This window comes from Astatotilapia calliptera, chromosome 13, assembly GCF_900246225.1.
Source record: "Astatotilapia calliptera chromosome 13, fAstCal1.2, whole genome shotgun sequence".
Classification (NCBI taxonomy): Eukaryota; Metazoa; Chordata; class Actinopteri; order Cichliformes; family Cichlidae; genus Astatotilapia; species Astatotilapia calliptera.
The window spans coordinates 951,582-972,060 of record NC_039314.1 but is presented as its reverse complement, the minus strand read 5'-3'; the positions used below and the strand labels follow the sequence as shown (position 1 = coordinate 972,060).

At 37.7% G+C, this 20,479-nt stretch overlaps 1 protein-coding gene across 3 annotated transcripts in view; it reads right to left on the bottom strand.

Annotated features, from left to right (window-relative positions):
- ttc27 (tetratricopeptide repeat domain 27) overlaps positions 1-20,479 on the bottom strand; it is an 83,784-nt gene that overhangs the window by 24,778 nt on the left and 38,527 nt on the right. For all 3 annotated transcript variants that reach the window (XR_003274292.1, XM_026190483.1, XM_026190484.1), the window contains exons 10-12: positions 13,024-13,137; positions 8,757-8,852; positions 4,890-5,012 (exon numbers count right to left, since the gene is read on the bottom strand). Coding sequence is in view for 2 of the 3 variants with exons in the window: in XM_026190483.1 (XP_026046268.1) it covers positions 4,890-5,012; positions 8,757-8,852; positions 13,024-13,137 (333 nt within the window). In the remaining variant the exon portion in view is untranslated. The remainder of the gene's footprint in view (positions 1-4,889; positions 5,013-8,756; positions 8,853-13,023; positions 13,138-20,479) is intronic.

Sequence of the window (20,479 nt, the reverse complement as noted above, 5' to 3'; positions counted from 1 at the left end):
TGCAAATTTAACACCTACCATCAATTGATGGCAAATTTCAGATATTCTGAGGACCTTTTGAAAAATTGTCATTTCACATTTTCTAAGACTTTTTAATGACTTGTAAGAGCTCTATTAAAAGATCTCCTCTTCACCTCTCCTCAGGAGATATGAATACCTTATCCTACCCATCTACTCATAGGCAGGACATAGTTTAACACTACGAGAAGCAAAAAAAAAACCCAAACCAAAACAAAAGTATCAAAACACAGGCTGAGATCTAGGAATGAAGTCTGACAGAAAAACAAAATTAACATAGGGATTATGTTACAAGTATAGTAGCTGTAAAATTACCTGTGGACATTTGCACTCGGTGCACTTTGTCTTGCCACTACATGTTTTGGATTGCAGCTCACGCACTTGTGAGGGTGGAATAATGAGATTGTTTTCTCTTTCCAAATCCCTCTGTCTTGATTTAGGTTGTGAAGAGTGCCAATCTAACCACTGCTAGCGAGCCGAGGGCCTCTGAGGTTTGACAGAGCCTTAGGTTCACTGCATTCCTTTGCTGTCATGGGGCTGATGCTGGGCCAACAGCCCAGCCCGATTAGGAACGAGAAACCCCATCATACTTATCTAAACTACACAACGCTGAGCAGGTTGTACCCCATGCAACATTCCCTAATTAAAGATAATACGGTAACACAGACACACACACCTATTAAGACCATTACTTTGAATTTTAATCTAAACTATAACTCAAACATGGAAAACAAATTCATCTGATCTGTCTGAAGTTAAATGTCGCTCCCAGACTCGAGCGGGTGCGTCTCAGATTAATTTAGTATTTGCATATTACATATTAATGCGTGAGGCTGATAATGACTGTAGTCATACTGTTTTCTGAGAAAATTCAACAGTGCATAAAACATTATGAGGATAACTTCAGGTCATTTTAGTTTTAAGGTTGAACAAATTTATTCTGAAAAGTACCCCCAGAAGTGCAGATCAATCACGTGGACTTGAAGGATGGTGGCTGAGCAAGAAGACACTGTGAAATGCAGTATACCAAGGGTAATTGCTATTCCTGTGCTAACTGCTTTTCTATGAAAACAAATGTTGTTAAAAAGACTGGGACCTACTGGGATCTATGGAGGAGAGAAGTCCAACTTGTGAAACATCAGTACCAAGACATCCAGACTGAAGTCTCAGTTTTTAATATAGATCTTTTGAACCCGTTTTTGCTGTTGGTGTTTTTAAAGTAATTTAATGGAAATATCTCATAAATAAATTGTCAATTCTTGACATCTGTGCTTCATTTCTGATGACTGGATTTCTACTTGTTTATTAGTTGGCATAATTAGCAGGTATCTCCCTGCAGACTGCAGAATACAGTCATTAGTTAAGAGCATAGCACTTCACCCTCTTTTCCAAATATGGTCATTTTAGGCTCAGAAAAAACAACATGCCAGTGGCTGAAATACTGTTTTATCTGTTAATATTTAGGAAAAATGTGGAGTTTAGAAACTAATGGGATGGTTTCCACATGCTTGCTAGTAAGAAAAAAAAAACAAAGAACAAAACAAAGTGACATTTTAACAGCAATGAAGATGTAACGTAACCACTAAACATCCAAGTGTTCAGCCTGCAACTTCTACTGCAGCTGGGCAAATGCAATGCAAACATTTAGTTAAACAGAGACGAGCTGTGAGCCATGCTGAACACAGCAGTCTCTTTCATTATTTATGTCCGACATTACATTACGTCATGAAACAATGTCATTATGACAGAGCAAAAAGGGAGTGTAGGGGATAACGGAGAAGCAGTGCTGGACAGAATCCCAACCACTCCAGACAAGTGGATCGGCCTTGTTATTTTGGATCTCAGTGAGTACATAACACAGACTATTGGCTGGAATTACCACAGCACATGGTTTAAGACTAGAGAAGGGCACTGCACTTTTTATTAGCAAAAAGCAACCTGACTAATCAAATCAGACACAATAGACACTGTAACTGACAAACAAAGAGCTGACAGGCTGTTAGAGTCCTGCTGAGAGCTCTTCACAAACAGACAGGTTAAATGTTCAGGTCAGTGCTCAACATCCACACACATCATTTATGCACATCTGCATTTCATAACAGAGTTGGATTTGAGTACTGGGTATGTTAAACACATAATTGGCGCAATCTAGTGTTTGATCCGTTACCTAGACCCAGTAGGAATTTAATTTCATCTTTCTAGGTTTTTGCCTTATGAACAGTCTAAATCAGTATGGAGAAAACAGCATTTGGCCTCTCAATTTCCCCCAGTTCTTCCACTTTTTGCTGTGATTTTGCATCTTTTTGTGTTTCATTCCGTTTCTCTCTGATCTTTTTGCATTTCACTGTGGTGATTGTTCCTGTTGTTGTCATTTTGCATCTGTGTTAACTGTTTGTTTTTAGCTCTTTGTTTATTGTTTTGTGTCTCCCTGTAATTACTTTTTTGTATTTGTTGCCATTTTGTATCCCTGTGTGCTCATTTTGCATCTGTTTGTGATTGTTTTGAATTTTTCCGTCATTTTGCATCTTTTTGCAGTAATGTCATTGACTTTCCAACAAGAAACGTTACCCGAGCAGTCATGGGGCCTGTGTCTGCTAGGTCTGTTAAGTAGTCCATCCATCATATTAAACTGAAAAGAAAACATTTGTCATCTGGTGTTTCTGCTGCAAATGTGTTTACCAGCACTAAATCAGTGCCATGTTTGTTTTGGCTTTGCTTATTGGTGTCATATATACATTATACATGTATGCATATATAATGCATACATAAATATGTTGCTAGTTTTGCACTAATGCTTCTCTGTGCATGCATATAAGAGATAAGAGGAATATTAGTAGTGTACACACAGCTGCAGACAGCATACGTGCTGACATCTGCTTTTAACCGTCTCTGTAGTTGTACTGGGTCTCTGTCCACACTTCTGCATGGCTGACTAAAATCATCGGAGTTAAAACTATCTGATGCAATAGTGATCAAAACTTAGTAATGTTATGACTGAGTGAATGACTGAATTATTTCTAAACACGGTCCTCACTGGATGTCTTTGGAATTAAACTCAAACCTAAATCTAAACGCCGAGATCACTTCTCGCAGCACAATCACAGCAAGAATTGTGTTGTACTCTTGACAGGCAGGTAAGAATGTCCTTGGTGAGTGCTGGCCTATGAATTGGTTATACTCCCAGACTGATAATGCTTTTATGAATATAACAATCTCTTTGTTCAGCTGGAGGGTGGAGAATGCGCCCTCCTTAAAAGAACATGAAGTAATAGGACTTGGTTAGGAGCCACATGGTGATGTTCAGGCATCAGAGCTTTTCCTCTGCGACTCCCTTTGTGGTTTGTGGCTATGTGTAAGTGGAGATCTCTGACAGATCCAGAGCCTACAGGGGACATTACCCCTTTAGTTTAAAAACAATACAAAGTTAGTCACGGTCAGCATTTGCAGCTGCAGTACAAGTTCAGATAAATTAAATACTTTACAATTTTTTTACCTTACAATGTAAAGCAACTTGAGGCAACTGCTGTTGTGATTTGGTGCTATTTAAATAAAATGGTATTGAAGTGAAGTGAACCGTAATCCTAGCATCATGCTATGAGAAGAACATTTTTTGGCAAGGGATTAAAAATCACATGCTCCAGTCTTGGAAGTCTGTAATCCTGATGGCTAATCCAAGGGAGTTCTAACAAAAGGTAAACAAGCTAACAAATGAGGCTCATGTTGTAGTGAAAGTCAACATTATACTTCCTGTTTACATTCCCGAAGGATTATGACAAAGTTATCAGTAAAACAAAATTAAGACCAAGAAGATACACAAAATCCAGTTCTTCAGATTAATCAGAATCCATTAATACCCTTTTCACTGTAAGATATCAATATTTCTGTTACTCTTATATGCTGAAGTAAAGTAATTAAGGATATGTCTTCTGCGTTGAAACTATGAATAAAAAGTCATTGCAATTTTGAATAATGACCAAGGGAAAGATGAGTGGAAGTGCAGTTATCCTGATTTTTGACTTTTTCCCCCCAATCGCTTCATCACTAATTACTGACAACCTCTAATTTGGCCTTGACAACCAGTTTAAAATACCGATCTGCCAAATGAGCATCAAATCATTTAGTTTGAAATCTACAATTGACATGTAAATCACACCATCTGTGCTGCTGTGAACAGAGATCTGCAGAGAGTTAACCACAGCTTGGAATAGACAAAAGTTTTCCAGTCTTATTATAGGATTAAAATCTTTTTCTGACTCTTTTTTTTCCTGATAAGATAAGAAATATTGTAGCTATCCCATAGCCAGGAAATTCTTCAAATATCATGGAAACCTTTAATGTTTTTCCTAGATGTGAAAAGGTTTCTCTATTACACGAGATAAGAGAATCTAGAATTCAATAAAGATGATTTAATCCAACAAAACCCCAGATAGAAGGAAAAGAACAGATAGTGACTGTGGGGGTTGTGATTAAAAAATATGTGTCATTTATGATTTCTACCAAAGTAACTAGGGTCTGTTTAAGAGAAAATGAAACATTTAATTTGATTTTACATTACTCTTGCCTACATACAGTAAGTGTTACACTATTTATGTGAATAAAGAAACCATGAAGTATTAAAACAAATTCATATCAACTCAAAATATAGTTAAAAAATGTTAAACTAAGCACTATTGCTTTTAGATGATTTTGATTATTCAAACAGCAAGCTGCTGGAAAAACCTCTTCTAATAATACAACTTAGAAATGTTGTCTAGATTAAGTGAAGGATTTAGGGAATAAGAAAAATTGTATGAACATTAAAACGACTTCATTTACATAGATTAGTGGTTTAATATTCAGTTAAGCTCAGGAATGTTAAGATCAGCGTGTACCTTTCCGTGTTGGCCGAGTCTCTCGTAGCAGATAATTGCATCTTCCCAGAGCTCCAGCCTTTCATAAATGAGTACAGCTGAACTGATGCAGCCGAGATCCATCAGAAGGCTGGCCAGCTGTTTCTGTACACAGGGAGAGAATAAAGCGAAGACGTCTGAACCATGTTGAGGCTGCTGGCATGCTAAGGTGCTCACTATGACAACGCTAATAGAGTGACAGAAGAGGCACATTTTATATTAGCATGCTAGAAAGCTAACATTCATGCAAAATACTGTTTGCAGATCTTTAACAACTTCTATAACCATGAAGGCATATAAATGCATCTGATGACGAAATCAGATAAAACTTGCTCTGACTGACTGATATGGAACAAAATATTCTATACCAATAATTTATAATTTATGTCCATCCATTTGTTGTATGTATGTATGTATGTATGTATGTATGTATGTGTGTATATATATATATATATATATATACACACACACACACACACACACACACATATATATATGCATGTATGTGTGTGTATATAAATAAATAATCTATCTACATTCAATTTCACTGTGTTAGTTAGTTCTGTGTGACCTGTGTTAGCGTTAGCATGGAGAAATATAATATCAAAGTGCTTCTAGCAGTTGTAGACTTATGGGAAAGAAGACAGGAAGACTCTATTGTTTTATTCTCATTTATGATGAATAGTTATCGTAATTTACAAAACGACAGTTATACTGATAAACTGAACAGGAAAATATTTGCTATGGTCACAGACCAGCCACATGCTGATTTTTTATATATTTTTTTTTAAAGAAAAATGCAAGTTTTAAGACATTTTTACGCCGGGTTCAGACATTTGGGTGTCTGCAATTTTTTTGTAACCATCCACACTCATCTGTAAGACATTACAATAGTATGATGCGCCAACTACTGTACATCCATCAGGCAGGCTTGAAAACAGTGTAAAAGACATGAGTGAAGATCCAACCTCACCACTGTAAGAAATCACAAGTTTTTAAAGTACCATGAAATTAATGGAAATCAGTGAAACATAGGGAAGCAACTGATGGCATGCTTTAGAAACTGGTTAGTAGCAATGTAAAATATACACTACCTGATGTGTGGTTATTGACCAGAAATGTGCAAAACCAGCTGTAAGTAAACTATAAAAATGGCCTCACCCTAAAGGCATAAAAATGAAATGGCTTGTCATGAAAACGAAGTGTGAGACGGAAAAAGTAGAAAGCCACCCCCGGCAGAAAAATGCATTGCAGTACCTGCTGCAATCCTCCTCCTCAACAGACTTTCAGCTCCCCAGACGGTAATACAGACTCTTCAATTCCAACTTCATTGCTGTTATCAGTTATTACCGGCTGCCTGTGTGATGTTTCCTCCCAAACTGATTTCTCCCTTTCTCCAACACTCCTCCTACTTCAATCTTTCTATTACTGCCTATTCAACCTCTTCTCTTTCCTTACCCTACCTGGGACAACACTGCTGGCAATAATGTCAGCTGGATCTGGCTGATCACTTGCTTAATGGTGCAACATAGACACAAAGAGGCAAAGATTTTATCAAAATATGTCACAGCTAGTTTCTCCTTTTCAGGTGCAATTTATTTATCAAAATGTGGCCAATTTGCCCAGCTGGGCCACTCTGATGTGGAGTTTTCCCTGTGACTGAGTGGGCTTCCTCCGAGTCCTCTGGCCTCCTCTGAACTCCATCCTCCCACAGCCTAATGACATGCACGTTAAGTAAACTATTGATTCTAAATTGGCCATGGATGCAAGGCAGATAAAGTGCTTAAGGTGTACAGGTGTGGTTAAGGTGTGAACTCCAGAGGTCAACTATCAATCTAGTATAAAATTCCCATACACATAAAGTGCTTCTACATCCAGTAACTCGCTATAACTTTACAATGGGATTAAAGGTGACATTAGAGTTTTTGATACAGATATGGGGGCAACTTTTGTTACTCTAGCAAACAAGAAACCTTAAACAGTGGTATGCAACACTCCTTTCTAGTTCTATTATGGAAGAACTAACGTAATATAGGTAATATCATGCTTACTCCTTAACCTGACATCTCGGAGTTCTAATGTTTTTTTTTTTTATCTGAATTGAGCATCACAGTATGTATGCAGCCAAAAAAGTTATTTACATACACGGTTTTTAAGTATGTAAGTTAGATGAACGTTTTTACAACAATCAAGCTGTTGTCACTCGGTGCTTTTCTGTTTTTGTCATGTTCTCTATGAAATAAAATCATCATATCATTACAAGTAGCTGATGTTCTCTTTAAGACTGTAGAGCGGATGTGTACGTTAGCAAACTGGAAATCTTAACAGACAATGTGGCAGCAAGGAGTGGATTTTCTTTTAAAATTTAATCCAGTATAATAACAATTATGTCACATGCGCTGAGTAAGCAGAGAAGAACTTCAGGGTGATAAAGTTTGTTCTTGAGAGAGTCAGAATTTAAATTAGGAGAGTGCTGCTGAGAGGTGCCCCTCCATTAGAAATGCAGATGAATAGAAGCTCTGACCGCAGAATCAAGTATTATCACAAACATTTCTCAATAGCCAAAAAAAACGTATGAGATCTCATGAGAACTATATAAGCTAAGGACGACCTGCCAGAGAGGTGGAAAGATTTGTCTCAGACAATGATAAATATTTGTCTACATTACATTTTAATGCCTTAACGTGCTGGCCAAGAGGAAATTGGCTTATTGACCAGATATCTGCCTTGGTTGAATTATGTAAACAGATGATGTCATGTAAGAGACTTTGTGGTTAAATGTAACTATGCCATGAGAATTAAGGCACTTGAATTCTTATTAAAGGCAAAGAATCTTCATTATAAATAACAGCTGAACTGTCTTGTGTTTAGTGTTTTCTTTGAACATTGTGCCAGCAGTGACCAGTACCAGTGTTCTAGTGGTACACCCACCAGAATCATAAGGTGATGTAAGCTATTTGTTACTGGTGACCAAAAATGTTCCAAGCATGCCAAAAGAATGGCAACGATAAAGCCAACAGAGCTGATTGTTGCATTGCTCTTCGTTCTGTTAGCCAAGAACAAACAGCAGTTAAGCATTATTGATTATAACCTTTGACAAGGCTGCTACTTGAAGAATGCAGCACGTGGGCAAGCACTAGAACAGCTGCTCTTTTCCCCTACACCCCGCCCTGGAGGCCTTTTGTCGTATTGTTCTGTCCCTGTTACGGGCATGACACCGCTTGATTTCAATCCAAATGTAATATTAATTTTAATCTAATTTGCCATTCACTTATCTATGCTTAAAGAGTTAACTTAATTATAACTTTGGTTATCTCTACTTTTTCTTTAGTTTATTTTGAAACAAAAAAGGAATTTAGAATAGGACAAGACAAGGTATGATAACAACAACATTAAGTATACAAGCTATGAGCTCTGGAATGAAAGAGGATGAAGTCAGCCCTGTGACAACATTCACAGTATTTAGAAAGTAGCTCTCAAACCCTTAACAGCAAGCCTAAGGGGCGTGTCAGCAGTTTAGTGAATTCTTGTTTTAAGGACAGCAGACGCTTTTTCTTATGGTAGAACAATCAAGGCAAGGTTTATGACCAAATAACAGCAAAAATGTTATTGTATTCCATCTCAGGTGCACTTATGTGACATTAATGCGAATTATTCAATCTATGCTTAACCGAGACATTATCGTTTCGTATCATCAGTGACATTATTAGTTTCTGTCCAAAAGATCTTTTTAATGATAAATTTTAAAAAACACAGACTCTCACAGTCAAAGTGAATAAAGTGCTAGTTAATTTCCTTTTAGTTTACCAGACGGAACGTTTTGGAAAAAAACAGAAAGGGACCTAATACCTGGACAGCCCATCTGGGTGGTGCTTGGCAGCAGTAAAAGACTTTGAGGCGCTCCGTCACAGGACAACTCTTGTCTTCAAAGTGGTCTACTATTGCCTGGAAAAGAAAGAAACTCAAATAAAGAAGGAAACCACAAAATGTGCTGCAGAGTCTGTAACAACAGAGTTCATCCCCCAAAATGACTGAGTATTACTTCCATCAGTTGAAGATGTAACCAGTATCTTTACTGCTAGCAGTGCAAATATATGTATATATTCTGTGCCATTGACAGGGTTACAGGGTCATTAGGCATGAAATGGGCAATGAGAGGGAACATTCATGGAGACAAAGAGCAAATAGTGAACACAACTCTTGTAGCCTACAGCTGTTCGTTCTCCTTTTATGATTTTGAATTAAATAAAATGCAAGGAGGAACAAACAGACACGTTTTGTGGTTTCCTTCTGCCACCATCCTTGCAGAATCTTGGCATCTTTTCCAAAGGGTCAAAACTGATCAGATGAGCAAATTAAAATCATTGAGACACGTTTTAAATGTCCCCCCCATACAAAAAACGTGGTTTATCTCCAATGGTACACATAAAAAACACAAAAGTAAAGAGGAATGTTTTTGTAAACACAGAGTTGTTGCTAATAAATTAGAAAATGGCAGTGGAAAGCCAACTTTATTAAATTAAATAATTGATTGCTCGTTTTGGGTTGTGGGAGAGTTGCTGCCCCATCCGAGGGAGTTGAAGCACAGCATCTGCTGTGATGAGGACATTGTGGTACAGATAAACATGAGCTAGAACACGAAGCCCTCAATTTACCGCTTGATCTACGTTCCAACTCTCAGTTATGTTCTTAAGCTCTGCGTAGTGGCCAAAAGGATGAGGCTGTGGATAAAAGCTGTCAAAATAAGCTCCCTGGGCTCAGCCTTTAGAGGCAGGATGAGGAGCTCGCACATTTGGAGGGAGTACAGCTACTGCCGCTTTGCACTGATAGAAACAGCTGAGGAGGTCAAGGCATCTGATCAGGATGCTTTGTGGATTCTTCACTTTGTAGGAGGCAGACCGAACAGTCAGGAGCCTCTAAGGGTAGTCCCATAACCTTCTGGAGAGATCATTTCTCTCTCATCCAGGATCCTCCATAAAAAAGCCAAAAACCATTTTATCTGAGAGACCCTGTTAGCCTGCTTTCAAAGAGAAATTATCTCAGAGCGGACTGATGGGCAGACTGATGGATGATCCTTATCTTGAGAACTGGAATTATTTATCCAAAATCAAGCAAAACAACGTAGAACAACACTACATGCCAAATTGATTTAGATGCATGTCATCATATAGAATGAAATAGAAACCAAGTGCATTTTATTTGCTCAATAAGCTTGAGACCTTTATAGGAAACCAATCCAACTACACAAAATCACAAAATACATCTTAAAAAATGACATTCACTGCTTACAACTTTACTCTCTACCAGCCCAGGCTGTGGCAGCTAAAACAGCCTCGTTTTACTTCTGTAAGGAAGACTTGTCTGCAAACTATGTCCTCGAGTCCTCCGTTTGCGGCTTTTTTTTTTTTTAATAAACCCATAATGCACCTTGTGCTCACTCTTTCAGGGATGTTATTGATCAACATCCACAGTAACATTTGGAGCTGTGCAGCATTAATGGTTTGGTTTGTGCTCAGGGTTGTTTGGAGAGAAAAAGAACAAGGTTACTCAATAACTCACTGGGACTGTGAGTCTGCAGAGCTCTGCGGCTCTTAACTTTGTTTGTGGTCACACTAATTTTCTTATTCTGTAACATGATGGCGAAACCATTCACAGATGGGCAGATACGATTACACACAAAATGAAAACACAGCAACAAACAGTATCCTTGGATGGACTTGCACTAGAGCAAAAACCACTCATGAAATCAAGGCTGCAGAACTTCTAGAAGCTTCTGCCATGATACGCGAATTGTCTTCAAAAACAAAACAAGAAAACTAGCTTCCTTCATTTCAAGCAGTTCAGATTAATACTCAAAGTTCAATTATCTAATTGAACTTTGATAAACCTTTATGATTATTAACTTTTTTTAATGGGCTGTGATTTAATTATCCAAATCTGGGCAGGGCAGATAAGGAAAGCATGTGCATCCGCAGAGTACTGTGGAAAACCTGGCCTTTGATTTTCCTGCTATGGTTTTCACTAACATACCACTCCCCAAAGGTGATCAGGTGACCAAAGAGGCCACTTATATCCACTGTCACATTTATGAAACAAGCCTTTAGAAGATGCTGCACTCTGCCCACAACCAAGTGAATACAGCACACAAAAAACTGACGAATTGAGATTCAACCAGTGATTTGTTATTATTTAGGTGTATGAAGAATGGCAAGAAAACATTCAACATATCACAGCAGCAGCCTGGACTTTCTCCATGAATTCATGGAGCCTCAATTTTGGATATCAGAAATACGGGTTCATTAATCCATGTTTGCAGTTTTCTATTCTCCAGTTTTGCTCCAGTGCCCTGTGCCCACTACAGGTGCAGATTTCTGCTCTTTGCTGATTGGAAATGATTTCTGTTATTGACAGCTCATTGCATAGCCCATGATGAGCAGCACTCATCATTCCAGATGTGCAGCTGATTGTGAGTCAATCAAAAATCATGACTCAGACGACTGTTACCAGGTGTTATCTCCTGACAGCAGGTAGCACACTACTAACTTACATACGGTTTTGGAATGACATTCATTTTTCTGATAGATGCAGTTACAATACAAACTATCCAAAATAAACAAGTCACAAGAACAATGTTTTTACCAATTCCAAGACGATTCATGTCCCCGTCTGCCTCCTTGGGACTGGAGGTGGAATGTTTGTACTTACAGACCCTTTCCAAAAAATGTGAATATCATGGAAAAGTTTATTTATTTCCATAATTCCATTCAAAACATTAAACTTTCATAGATGATAGATTCAGGGCCCACAACTTAAACGATTTCAAGTACTTAGTTGTTTATTTGTACATAATTTGAGCTTAGAGCTCATGAAACCCACGAAAACAGGCAGACAGAAGATTCAAGAATCTGGCAGAGATCCAGAAAGAGTGAAACGAGGCAGGAGTCAAAGCTTCAAAACCACTTCTGAGTCTGAGCCAACGTCGGAAGCGACTCAACTGGGACAAGGAGAAGATAGACTGGACTGTTAGCCAGTGGTCAAAGGTCCTCTTTTCCGATGAAAATAAAGAGTGCCTTTCATTCGGGAATCAAGGTCCAAGTGTTTGGAGGAAGACAGGTGAGGAACAGAACCCAAGCTGCTTGAGGTCCAGAGTGAAATATCCGCAGTCAGTTATGATTTGGGGTGCAATGTCCAGTGCAGGTGCTGGTAAACTCTGCTTTCTTAAATCCAAGGTCACCGCAACAGTCTACCAGAATGTTTTACAGGGCTTCATGATTCCTTCTGCTCAGGATCTGTATGGAGATGCAGATTTCATCTTCCAGCAGTACCTGGCCCCTGTCCATACCGCCAGAAACACCAAAACTTGGTTTGCTGGCCATGCCATCACAGTGCTTGACTGGCCAGCCAACTCACCAGACCTAAACCCCATTGAGAATATATGGGGTATCAAGAGGGAAATGAGGTCCACCAGACCCAAAAACAAAGAAGAGCTGACAGCAAGCATCAAGGAAATCTGGGCTTCCATAACTACCGGGCAATGCCACAGGCTGATTGCCTCAATGCCACGGCGCATCGAGGTAATGATTAACGCAAAGGGATTCCCAACCAAGTATTGAAGATGTACTTTCAAAATTATAAGTCAAACATTTTGATTGATTTGATGTGATCCTAATTTCTATCTTTTCTTTCTGCAAAAACTGAGAAGTAAATGGTGATGTCTTCACAGTATTCTAATTTTTTGAAATCCTGTTTTTGTGGGTTTTATGAGCAGGAAGCCCAAATGATGTACAAATAAACAACTAAGTACTTGAAATCGTTTAAGTTGTGGGCCCTGAATCAAAATGTATGAAAGTTTAACGTTTTAAATGGAATTTTGGAAATAAATAAACTTTTCTGTGATATTTTAATTTTTTGGAAAGGGTCTGTATAGCAGTGACTGGCATTATTTTTGACATATGGTGTGATAGGTGGTGGTGCTGGAAGAGACTCTGAATCTTATTTCAACAGGGCGACTTGTATGGCCATTTCTACAATAAGCTGGATTGATTAAGGCAGGCAGACGCTTGCACACACTCTGCTTTCTGTTTATTTTGACCTTCCTCCCCGAGTAGATATTTACCTGGGTTTGCATCATGGCTCTTTCTACACATCGGGATTTTCCTTTTTCCAGTTTCGTCCTGAGGCAAAGTGCTGACACTTGCACTGGCCAAAACTTGGGTTCGGACAAAACACACTGCGGAACAATAAAAGAAAAATAGAGGGTCAAAGATAACACTTTATTCACATCATCAAGGAACACATGATTGTGTGCAACAACAGTATCATTCTGGTGACAAAAGCCAAGGAGCTCAGGAAATAGTGCCTCATCCTCTAATCAGAAGGTGGCTCAATCCAAAGGTCCGAAGGATAGAATTGAAGGGATGCATTTAAGTATGTATGGCCGAATGAAACGTGACTTGTACGTAAAAAGTATTTTTCTTTATTTTCTACTAACTATTAAACCCTTAAAAGCAAACGCAAGCAGATCAATCCAGATTCATAGTCCATAAAACCAATTACATTACACAAAAAAGAAGCAAATGAAAAAGCAAACCTGGCATTACCTTCCCACAAACATAGAACTATACAAGAGCTTTATATACCTGACAATACAAAGATTGTTGTATTAACAAATCTGTGTGTGTGTGTTTTATTTATTGGTGAATATGGAACATGACACACTCATTCAGCACTTCAAATTACCGACATCCTTCTGAACAAGAAGTAAATTGATGCATAACCAAGTTTTCTTTTAAACACAAGCATAAGTTAAAGGATGCTTTGCCCCATAAATCATAGCTTACAGATGACAAATGAAGTATAGTACTCATGATTTTAGTATAAACAGTATAAAACAGTACAGAGACAAATAATAACATTAATAACCTAACATTATTAGGTCAGAATTGTCTTTTTTTTCCTTATCAAATTCTGCAGCTTTAATAATAAGCTCAGAATGCATCCATATGCACTACTAAAATAGATAAGACAGGGATTGAATTGTAAACTATAAACTGATCTGTGTTGGTCTGTTTCAAAATAAAGTGGATTATACAATATTTGTTCCTCCAGTATTCAAGTTATTACTGTTACATGTTGTGTATATAAATGTGCACAACTTTAAAGGTTGTCACAGATGGATCTCGCTTCTGATTCTGGGTGTAAGTATTAAACTAGACGATGATCAAAGTGAAGATTAGACATCAGTATATAGTTTGGCAGCTAAACCCAAAAAAGATCTCTTTGCTTTTAGGTTTTTCAGTCTGTGCAAGTATTGTCCCAGTATCATTCCAGTTTAGAATATTCTCCAAAAGCTGCCTTGCACTGAGCCATGCTGCAGAAACAAAAGTACAGTCATAATTGAATGCACTGTGAATGCACAGTGTGCTACATAAACAATAATAGGTTCACCTTTTTGACCTTTACAGCATATACTATATTATTCTGGTGGAACCTGAACTTTAGGTCTAATTGCAATCTTATTAATCAAGTAGTATTTTGGTAAGCTTAGTTTTTGTTACCGCATCCCTTCAGATTTTTTGTTTTTATTGTTTTTTTATTTTCAGTTGGGACTGTATGGGCGGGGATGCATTGCTTACGAGTTTGTTTTGTTTTGTTATGGTTACACATGGGGAGGGTGGTGGGGGGGTGAGGGTTGGGGCCCACATCTTGACCGCATAAGTATGGAGAGTACCAGAATTAAGCCGCCTTAATTTATTCAAATGCAAGACAATGGAAATGGAAATGAAAATAATGTGGACCTGACCTTTTGTACATGGAATGTTAAAGGTGTAAATGAACCTGTTAAGAGAGGCAAAGTGTTATCACACTTGAAATCTCTTAAAGCAGATATTATCTTTTTACAAGAAACTCATCTGAAAAATGCTGCTCATAATAAACTTAGGTGTAGATGGATTAATCAGGTGTATTACTCAACATTTTCTGCTAAAACTAGAGGGGTAGCTATATTAATTAAGAAAGGTACTCCGTTCAGGCATACCTCCACTATAGCTGATAAGAATGGTAGATATGTATTAGTGACCGGGAAGCTGCACGCCATTCCGATTATTCTACTGAACATTTATGGACCTAACCATGATGACCCAGAGTTTTATAGAAAGGTTTTCAGTGTAATTCCGGACATACCGAATGGTAATTTAATAATTGGTGGCGATTTTAATTTAGTGTTAGACCCATACTTAGATAAATCCCTCTCCAAAAAAAACAAAAAAAACAAAAAAAAACACATTGTGTAAAGGTAGCAACTTTATTAAAACATATATGAACAATATGAATATTTGTGATGTGTGGAGAACTTTAAATCCATCAGGTAGAGTATTCTTTCCACTCTTCTGCACATAACGTTTATTCAAGGATTGACTATTTTCTGGTAGATGGAGAAATGCTCTCCCTTGTTCGTAACATAACCTATCACAATATTATTTTCTCTGATCATTGCCCTGTCACCTGCTCCTTTGCACTTAGCAACTTCACAAAAGCATATAGGAATTGGAGATTTGACCCACAACTACTGAGCGATTTAAAATTTCAACAGTATATAAACTCTCAGACCTCTTTATTTTTCGATATAAACGATAATGCCGAAATCTCACCTGATATATTATAGGAAACGTTTAAAGCCTATATCAGGGGGTGCATAATATCATATCAGGCCTCACAGAATAAAAATAATAAACTAGAACAGTTAAAATTAGAAGAAAATGATCCACGATTTGGACGCCAATAATGCAAGGGCTCCCTCTTTAGATAAGTACAACACTATTTGTGCACTAAAATATGAACTAAATCAAATACTAACCAGCAACATTAATAGAGCGTTCACCTTTGTAAGACAGAAGTACTTTGAATTTGGGGACAAGCCACATAAGTTGTTAGCTAGACAGCTAACAACTTATGTGGCTGTCTAGCTAACATAAGTTGTTAGCTAACAGGGCTAGCTAACAACTAGCCCTGCTAGTTAACAGCTAACAACTAACAGAATGATTCACAAAATTAGATCACGCAATGGAAACCTGGTTACATCACATAAAGACATTAATGATAACTTTAGACAGTTTTATGAATCTCTCTATATTTCTCATTCCACTGCAGGGCCTAAAGATATGCAGGACTTTTTAGATAAGTGTGACCTCCCTGTGTTAGATCAGGTGGGTCGCAAGATTTTGAATGCCAAGATTACAAAGGAAGAAATTATTAAATCTATTGGTTTATTAAAAAATGGTAAGAGTCCAGGCCCAGATGGGTTAGGGAATGAATTTTACAAACAGTTCAAGATTAAACTTGTTCCATATCTTGATTAATGTTTCAAGTAGGAAACAGTGACAGGAAAACTGAAGAATAAAAAGCTTTAAAAAAAAAAAAAATGGAGTAATTCAATCAATACTTGAAAATTTATTGTATAATTAATCAGTCTATATTCGAAGCTGCCATCCAAGCTTCTTTTGGACAAGATTTATTTCTCTGTTGGAAAGTGGAAGGACTTTATTATTACATGGTCTGTGATTTTAATCCAGTCCACGCTGTGTGAGTATTAATGGTGCTATTCTCTTTTGAGTGCCATTTTTGACTTGTATTTTTTTGGCACTTACTTAGCATTAAAAGTTAGTTACTGAATCAGATGGATGTACAGAGTGAGATTCTAAGAAGACTAAAACTTAATGAAATATGATGATTTCTAAGCAAGACTTAGAAGCTCATGTTCAGCACCATCATAAAATAAGAGCTGCTCTCCATGAACACTAAATATTTCGGTGCATACCTTTCGTCTATATTTGCATAGATTTTAGACATTATAATCTCAACATAAAAAAGCCCACCTGTTAACAGTCAGAGGTACAGTTAGCAGCTATATGCTGTTAATAAAGTCTGTAACACAATAGAAGTACAAAGTAATCCAGAAAAATCTGAACACACCACGCTATCCTTCAAAATTAGTACGTCATTAGTATTTATGAATATATGAATAAATTAACAAATTTTAAAAAATAAATTAATTGAAACAGAATGCAATGATCTGCAAATCTCGTAAACACATTTTCCCTTACAATAGAAGACCGAAACCATACCAAACATTTGAACTGAGAGAGTTTACCATTATTGGAAAAATACCTTCTTTTTATAAAAGCTTTCCAGCAGCTGCTCTGAAATGTTGTCAGATTCTAGTCTGACGAAAGATTTTACCTGCTCAACAATCCTGGGTCGTCTCACGGCGCTTTTTTATTTCATGATGCCCAAATGGTTTGGTGCAGTTAAGCCAGTTCAGCAGTCAGACTCTTTTACTATGAAGCCATGATGTTGTTATAGATGCTGTGTTTAGCATTGTATTGATTAAATATGCAAGGCCTTCCCCAGATGGGAGCATGTGTTACTTCGAGCTTTGGCCCAGAGAAGAGGGCAGCATTTCTGGATCATGTTCACATCTGGTTTGTTATTTGCATGATAGAGCTTTTGGATGGCACCGACGATACCTTCTGGAAGGGTTCGTGAACACATGCAGTGTCTGCATAGCAGGATGATGTTTTTCTTCCTAATGCAGTGCTGCCTGAGGACCCAAAGATCATGGGCAGCCACTGATTTTTAGATATTCTCATTTATTTATTTTTTTAATACAGACACTCTGAATATCTGATGATCTATCATATATGATGACATAAAAATTTTAAGTCTTCTTTATTATGTTGAATGACATTCTGAAATGAATTCCCAATCTGTAGATACAGGTTCTTCTGCTCATTCATAAATACAGCCTCTCTAAACTGCAAACACGTCAGTGACCTGTTGTCAGTTAACCTACTTACATCTGAACACCTCTCAAACGTAACACATTTTAAACATTTAATATATTTCTAATGCTCTATTATAGAATATATATGTTCTGCAAATTGTTGTCGTTTTAAAAAACATTTTAATTCCCAAATTATTTGGCGTTGCGGTTGTACCACAGCACTGTGGAAATGCACACAAGAGTAACTTTCTTTTTCCTCTTCTTCTGTAGCTGAAATAAGCACAGGGCTCGCCTGTCTGCTGTGCACTGTAGTGGGAAATCAAGCAGCAAGCTTTAGTGAGAACACCTAATTATTAAAACCTATTACAGCCACAAAGTCTTTATCTGTGTGCTGTGGTGATAATCTGCTGTATAATAGCTGGCACAGCTTAGTGGTTTAGCTTTAGATGAGCTGATTAAAGGGAAAGCGGGGAGGGTGTGTTCAGCAGATTTACTGGTAGGTAGATGTCAGAGAGAGACGACTGAAGCTTTTCATCTGAATTCATGTCTCGACTCATCTTTAATCAGAACAAGTTATACAACAGTAACTTTCTACACACTGTATATTTATGACAATGGAAATGCGTGATAAAAGAGATACATGGTTCGAGGTGAGATAAACAAACACTAATGATCTTTGTGGATGCTTAGCAAGTCTTGCTGGAGTCATTAATGCAACAGTAAATTGTCCTAATTATGCAGTTATTCCTCTACCAACATCAATCGTTGAGCAATTAAAAAAAAAAATCAAACGATAAAGCATCCAAAGCGTTTGTCATGTCGCTCCTGACGCAAATGGGTGTTTCTTAACAGCAACGAGAAGACAGAGGAAGTTTTGATGGTGACGACTAAATCCACTTATTATATTGATTATTTTCTGTTATGTTTGACTGAATGCTTTGGAGTAACAGAAAAAAAGCTTAGAAAAAATGTTGCATACTTCATAATTACAAGTAGTAAAACCCGTCCAAACTCGATGCTTTTTAGAACCTTAAAGATGCGTACAAACTGAAAGCAGTGTCCTTGTTGCATATCATTACTACATATCATTCACTCCTATTGTGCATAAACAAATACCCACAATGAAATGAAGAGGGGGTCAAAATTACAATACAACAATTTGAGAGACTGATGAAGTCCGATAGGGACAGATTCAATACAGCAGACAGCTGTCGACAAGAAACTGAGACTCCGTTATGAGGAGACAGGTTTGCTTGGGAGCAGGTTATACTTATACTAAATTTATGTATTTATTTTTGTAGGTACTGAGTATGGTGATCAAAACTGAGTTAATGTGAGAGGCATTTAGGACAGTGTGTAATGCTGCAAAGAGTAGACTGGGGCTGAACAAACATCTGGATGTGAGAGGAGACATCAGGCTGTGTCACATGGGAATAAGACCTGTGTGAGTTTTTACTGCAACCCTGAGATGAGGTTCAATTTATTCATTAACTGCAGAATACCATGAGCTCTTATTGTGGGCCAGGCTTTCACCTTCTTCAGTTGCAAAGGGAGTCAGGCCAATTTACCCTTCTTCCAGCATAATTCATGTCCTGCAAACGCATCGATCTGCATAAAGATTTCTGTTCGGATGGTAGGGCAGAGCCTTGTCACCTACCGTACACGTGCTTTGGTACAGTTCTCCAAAATTAACAGATTCATTGAATTAAAGCCAGGGCAATAAATAAATCCGTATTGCTACATTTACGGTCTCTTTTTGTTTTTGAAGATCATTGTTTTTCTTAAAAAAATAATAAAAAAAACCTGACATATTTACTATGCAGTGTTCTGATGTACGAGTGGTGCAGAAATAGAGATCAGACAGAGAGATCTGTGAGGAAGCATGTTTGCAGAGATGAAAGGGATATAGATATAATGGTCCTAACTGGAACCTAGACACAAGTCAGATCCTTAAATCCTCTTTGTTGGGTTTCCAGCAGCTGGTAGTTTGCTGAGGTGCATCATCAATCCCTGTGATACTGCTGCCTGAACCCTACACAAGCTGCCAAAGTCTCATAAGCTTCTCTCTAGAATGAATTCAAAGTTTCACTGCAGAGATGAAACAACTCGGTTGATTTTTGTGCAGCTTATTATTAGTGCCTGTAATATTCCCTGTTACACTCAAATCATGGGCGAAAAGCTCCTGTAATAACTGACACATTAGCAGTGCTGAGAGATGTTCTTCTAGTAAGGTGATAGGATTCAGGTATCGACGAAGACAGCCAGACATGTGACAACCATCTAACCAGCCTGCAGATTCCTGGATCTACATGTAGGCTGGGAAGATGCCTGCCCACAGAGCCAGCAGCTGCTTGCAGCAGCATTTCCAGCCAATGCAGTGAGACACAGATATGCTGCCATCTTATTTTGTATACACAGCTGGCTTCATAATAACTACTGCTCAACTTCAAAGAAAAGTGATGAACAGAGAATAACCACTGGCATAGTACAAATGTACCCACAAATATATTTGTTTCCAATTGGATAGCACCAATAAACATGGACACGCAGACTTGCATATTGCCTTATCTTGTTAGGATTTCAGGTAATGCACCAGGATTAAAAATGTAGGTACAGGACAAAGTAATTAACATTTTTCAAAGAAATACAGAGCAGCTGTTCTGATCTGACTTTGACTGCCACATACTCTTCTTTCTAGTATTTCCAATTTACTTTCTTTGCAAAACAAAGTCTTACATATCATGAGCTCAAAAAGTTACAACCACTCATATCCTAAGTGTAAATAACAGTG